Below are 5,756 nucleotides of genomic sequence, written 5' to 3'. Positions count from 1 at the left end.
ATGGATGGATGGATGGAACAAGGAATACCATTCCGTGGCCACGATGAGCAGGAATCCACCAGTCATAATCAAGGGAACTTCCTTGAGTGCATGAAGCTGCTGAAAACATTTGATCCATTTTTGAAAAATTACAGTCCTGTGCACTGCTATGCACATGAGCTCAACCTTGTCCTTTGCCATACATGCAAGGCTATTCCAGCTGCTTCTGACTTCTTTGGACTTTTGGAAAATGTCTACACATTTTTTAACACCTCCCTGGTAAACCACACAAAGTTTAAGGAACTGCAAAAGGACCTTGGACTGTTTGCATGTGAGCTTGTTCAGCTCTCTAACACAAGATGGGCCGGCCAAGTAAATTCCATCAAAGCCCTTCTCAACAACATTTCTGCAGTTTTAGCAACTCTTGAGGCCACAAACACTCCTATTGCTAAAGGGATCTTGTCCAAGCTGTCAAAACCCAAGACTGTGTACATGTTAATCATGTTCTCACAGCTGCTTGGCATCACTGAAGGCCTGCACCGCTACCTGCAGGGAGAAAGGCTAGACATGGGCAAAGCTGTGGAGTACAAGATGTCGGTAGCTGATACACTAAGTAAACTGCGCACAGAGGCTGCTGCTGAGGAAATATTTGAGAAGGCCATGGACATTTGTGGAAGCTACAACATCCAGATTCATCAGGGGGCACGACACAAACAGAAAAGACTTGAAGGATTTGTACTTGAGTCCAGGTGTGGTGCAACACCAAATCTCACAAGCTCTGCAGAGTTTAGGTACGAGATATTCTTTCCTTGTTTGGACCGAATGTTGCAGGAGCTAGCAGACAGATTTTCTGGGGCAGGACAGAAAATAATGGAGAGCATTCAGGCATGCAATCCATCCTCCCCAACATTCCTTTCCGAAGATGCCTTAAAACCCATTGCGGCACACTACCATGTGACGATAAAGCCTGAAGAACTTGTTGTGGCAAAAAACCTCATGAAAAGAAAACTGGAAAAAGAGGACATTTGCGACATCACAACTGCCTTCCACTTGCTTGACGAGGACATGTTCGCAACTCTGAAGGTCATCTTTAGAATTGCACTAACCATTCCTGTCAGTAGCTGCAGCTGTGAGCGCTCTTTTAGTGCCTTGCGTCGTCTCCACATGTGGCTAAGGAGAACCATGGGACAAGAGAGGCTGAATGATTTGGCCATATTATCTATTGAAAATGAGTACTTGGATAATGTTGACCCTGAAAATGTCATTGATAGGTTTGCAAAACTCAAGCCTCGAAGATACAATCTCATGTTACCACAATAAAGAGGTGTTGTCAGAGTAGTGCAGATCTGTGATGATTTTCAGTGCTACTGTCATCTAGTTTTGATTTTGGTTCTTTGTTGGTTAAGTCCTAAAGTAGTCCTGATTTTGAACTGTTATTCTACTGTTTTCATTCCGGATCAGTTCTGGGTCTGGTTGAAATGGGGTTTAGTCCCCGTATCTTGAAACAGCCCTAATTTCGTTCTGCCTTGCTGTTTAAGTAAAAAACTATTTTTAAGCTGCATATGTGATATTTTTTTTCTCATATTAAGTTTTGTTTTTTTTAAAGCTTATAACACAGCCTAATAAATCTTCAACTTCACAGCAGGTTTTTTTTGTCATTTCCAACCCCCCCCCCCCCCCCCCCCCCCCCCCCCCGCGTGCGCGTATTACCCTTTAGGGCTAAGCCCTGGGTGTATGCAATGTCTGGCTCCGCCTCTGCATACAACCTATAACCATAACCTACCTAACAACACATAAACAGGAAAAAACAGGGTGTCGAAACAAAAGGCCGCTCTCCCCTACAGGCAGTCTGAACATGAATACAAAAAATGTACATAAATGCACAAAGATGCACTTTACCCAAATTTTTATTTTCGTTTCAATGTATCCCAATATTGATCACAAAACCTTTTTTTAAGAAAATAGACCAGTTAATCTCTCAGTTTATCTGGAACAAAAAGACACCCAGAATAAAAAAGATATTTCTCCAAAGAGCCAAGATTACAGGAGGAATGGGGTTGCCTTGTTTTCAGTTTTATTATTGGGCCTGTAATATACGTTGTATGTCATTCTGGGGTGGGGAACATAGACCTGATTGGGAACGGATGGAAAGTATGACTTTTTTCTCCAATACTCTTAAATCTTTGGTTCATTCAAACTCAGATCTGGGTAAGCATAAATGTAAAAATCCGGTAGTGTCTGACTCACTAAAAATTTGGTCTCAAATTAGAAAGCATTTTCATTGGCGTCAATGTTCAATCTTTACACCATTAATTCATAATCAAGCATACACATTGCTCTCAGGATCAACATTCCAGCTATGGGCTTCCAAAGGGATACACACAATCAAGGATCTGTTTATTGATAATCTTTTTCCTTCGTTTCAACAACTTCAACAAAAATTTTCCATAGAAAACAGAGATTTTTTCAAGTATTTACAAATACGTCATTTTATTAAAGAAACGTTTCCATCCTTTCCCAATGAACCACAAAAGCTAGTTTCAGATGATCTATTCTTAATGAACCCGCTAAAGAAAGGAGCTATTTCTAGGATCTACAACCAACTTTTGCAAATAGACAGTACAACTACATTGGACCACTTGAGAAATGCTTGGAGTGAAGAACTGGCTACTAACATCACTAAAGATCAATGGACTAAGGCACAAGAACTGGTTCACTCCACTTCTGTCTGCTGCAGACACGGACTGCTACAATTTAAGGTCTTGCATAGGCTCCATCTGTCAAATTGAAGGTTTCAAGGATGTTTCCAGGGGCCGATTCAAGATGTGATCGATGTGGCCAGAATTCTGCCTCATTGTCACATATGTTTTGGACATGTCCTAATATCACTACCTACTGGTCTAAAATATTTAAAACTTTGTCTGATATTTTTATCAGATTTATAGATTATAGATTACTTTAATAAGTAAAGCTGAGAGGTTTGGCCTCCTCTCATATCTGCCCCAAGATTATATATATGGGTCTACGCAGGTGTTGTTGTTTTTTTTTTGTTTTTTTTTTGGGGGGGGGGGTGGTTCGTTTGGGTTTTTTTTTTTTTCTTTTTTCCCTCTCTCCCTCCTTTGAATATACTTGTTTAGGATAATAAATGTGTATGTATAGACATAGATATGATTGTTTATATAATGATAATTATATTTTATGTAAAAAGGATGGGGAGAGGAAGGAAGGGAAGGGGAAAAAGAGGGGAGGGGAAGGGAAAAGGGGGAAAAAAAAACTATGTCAATGTAAATGAGGTATGTACTTTGTTGCCTGATTTGAATAAAGAAAGGGAAAAAAAATGCACATATAAGTCACAAAGGCATGCAAGCCTGCACAGGCATGGCAATCAAAATGGCCAGAGGGGCCCAGAAACAGGCCTTAAGTAGTGCTCTGCTGATTAACAATTAGCTGGACTCTGAGCAGCATCCAATCAGGACAGAGGAGGTGGAGCCTAGACAAAACAAAGAGTTAGTAGGAAGAAGAAACATCCCCCTGGGGCATGTAACAAGTACATAACAGTTGATTTAATATTTTCATCACAAGCTGAATATACAATGTTTATAAATGTTCCTCTTAATAATTGTGCTTTGGTAAATGCATCAAACACATTAAACACAGTCTTTCTTAATGAAAAAGTACAAAATATATATAAATATATTATGGGTGCTGCCATATTGTGCTCCTTCCTGCATTCACTTTTGTAACTGAAAGGTATGCTCTCTCCTGAAGCATACCGGAGCATCCATTTCAAGGTGGAGAAAGTACTCAAAACAAGGAAGAAGGAACATACACACAAAACAATAACAACAGAAACAGAGAGAGAAGAATTACACAGTCATTAGGAAATAAGACAAAAGTCAGTCATCAGGTTAGTGTGTTTGAATGTCATTGGTAGTACCATAAAAACAACAATACAAATTCAAATTCAAATTATATTTGTCACGTACATAGTCATACACAGTACGATAACTGCTCGTGACCTAAAGAAAAAAAGAAAAGGCTATGAATAAGATAGGAAATAAATATGAAAATTAAAAAGGGTAAATTTTACTAGGAAGGAATAAAATAAAATATAAAAATTAAAGTTACAAGTTACTGGCTACAAGTTAAAAAATAAAATAACTGTACAACAAAATACACAATACACAGTATAGAACTATATAAGAATGTATGAAGAAATATAAATATATATATATATGCACAATAACAGCAGCTGTACAAGTATTAACTGGAAATGAAGAATATAGTGACCAGTGTTGTGCAATCCACATTATTTAGTGTCTTGTGCAGTGCAAATATGCTTAAAGTGATTAAGTGATGAAGTGAAAACAATGTCCAGAATGTCCAGTGTGTGTGTAAGAACCATATGTGTGGGTCAGTACTGTGTGGTGGTGTGATTGAGAGACCGTATCGCCTGCGGGAAGAAGCTCCTCCTCAGTCTCTCTGTGTTGGTCTTCAGGGAGCGGAATTGCTTTCCTGACCTCAACAGAGAGAACAGTCCGTTGTTGGGATGGCTGAGGTCCTTCACGATCTTCCTGGCCTTGGTCCAGCACCGCCTGCTGTAGATTGAGTGCAGGTCAGGGAGCTTGGAGCAGATGGTGCGCTCAGCTGACCGCACAACCCTCTGTAGAGCTCGTCTGTCCTGCATGGTGCTGTTCCCGAACCAGGTTAAGATGTTTCCTGTCAGGATGCTCTCTATGGTGCATGAGTAAAAGTTCCTGAGCACCTTGGAGGGCAGTTGGAAGTCTCTCAAGCGTCTGAGGTGGTAGAGACGCTGACAGGCCTATTTTTCACCACGGTGTTGATGTGACAGGACCATGACAGGTCCTGCGTGATGTGAACTCCGAGGTATTTGAAGCTGTCCACTCTCTCCACTGGGCACTCGTTGATGACGGGGGTCTGGTAGTTCCTCTCCTGCTTAGTGTTGAAGTCCACTATCAACTCCTTTGTCTTACTGACGTTTAGAAGGAGGTTGTTCCTCTGGCACCAGTTCTCCAGATTCCTAATCTCCTTCAGGTAGGCCGTCTCATTGTTGTCAGAGATCAGGCCCACCACAACGGTGCCGTCAGCAAACTTAATGATGGTGGTGGAGCTGGCAGTGGCCACACAGTCATATGTGTACAAAGAGTACAGCAGGGGGCTCAGAACACACCCCTGGGGGGCTCCAGTACTGAGAGTGGTGGAGGCTGAGACATGTCCGCTCATCCTTACTGCCTGTGGTCTGCCAGTTAGGAAGTTGGAGATCCACTGACACATAGATGAGCTGAGTCCCAGATGCTCCAGCTTGGTGGTGAGTGTGGAGGGAATTACGGTATTAAATGCAGAGTTGTAGTCTATGAAGAGCATTTTAACATAATTCCCCCTTCTAGTGTCCAAGTGAGTAAGTGATGTGTGGAGGAGATGAGAGGTGGCATCGTCTGTGGAACGATTGGACGGTAAGCGAACTGTAGTGGGTCCAGTGTGTCTGGTAGTGAAGAAATGATGAAGTCTCTGAGCAGGCGTTCAAAGCACTTCATCACTACTGAGGTGAGGGCTACAGGGCGATAGTCATTGAGAGAAGCAGGGTGGGGTTTCTTCGGGACAGGAACAATGATGGACTCTTTGAAGCATGTGGGGATCACCGACTGAGATAAAGAGATGTTGAATATCTCAGTGAACACAGGAACTAGCTGGTATGCGCAGTCTCTGAGGATACGACCTGGGATGCCGTCTGGTCCTGCTGCTTTCCTGGTGTTCAC

At 41.8% G+C, this 5,756-nt stretch overlaps 1 protein-coding gene across 1 annotated transcript; it reads left to right on the top strand.

Moving 5' to 3' along the window:
* Positions 1-1,299, top strand: LOC147335341 (zinc finger MYM-type protein 1-like). Its single transcript, XM_086286054.1, has one exon. It carries the CDS (start codon positions 1-3, stop codon positions 1,297-1,299), a length of 1,299 nt encoding a protein of 432 aa, XP_086142180.1.
* Positions 1,300-5,756: the final 4,457 nt, after the last annotated feature.

The sequence above is a fragment of the Aulonocara sp. 'chitande type north' Nkhata Bay genome, linkage group LG3 (genome assembly GCF_057382095.1).
Source record: "Aulonocara sp. 'chitande type north' Nkhata Bay isolate Kocher_YH1m ecotype deep benthic linkage group LG3, A_spYH_male_GT1.1, whole genome shotgun sequence".
In the NCBI taxonomy this organism is placed as follows: domain Eukaryota; kingdom Metazoa; phylum Chordata; class Actinopteri; order Cichliformes; family Cichlidae; genus Aulonocara; species Aulonocara sp. 'chitande type north' Nkhata Bay.
Note: the sequence above shows the minus strand (reverse complement) of the source record. Positions and strands in the feature narration are given on the sequence as shown.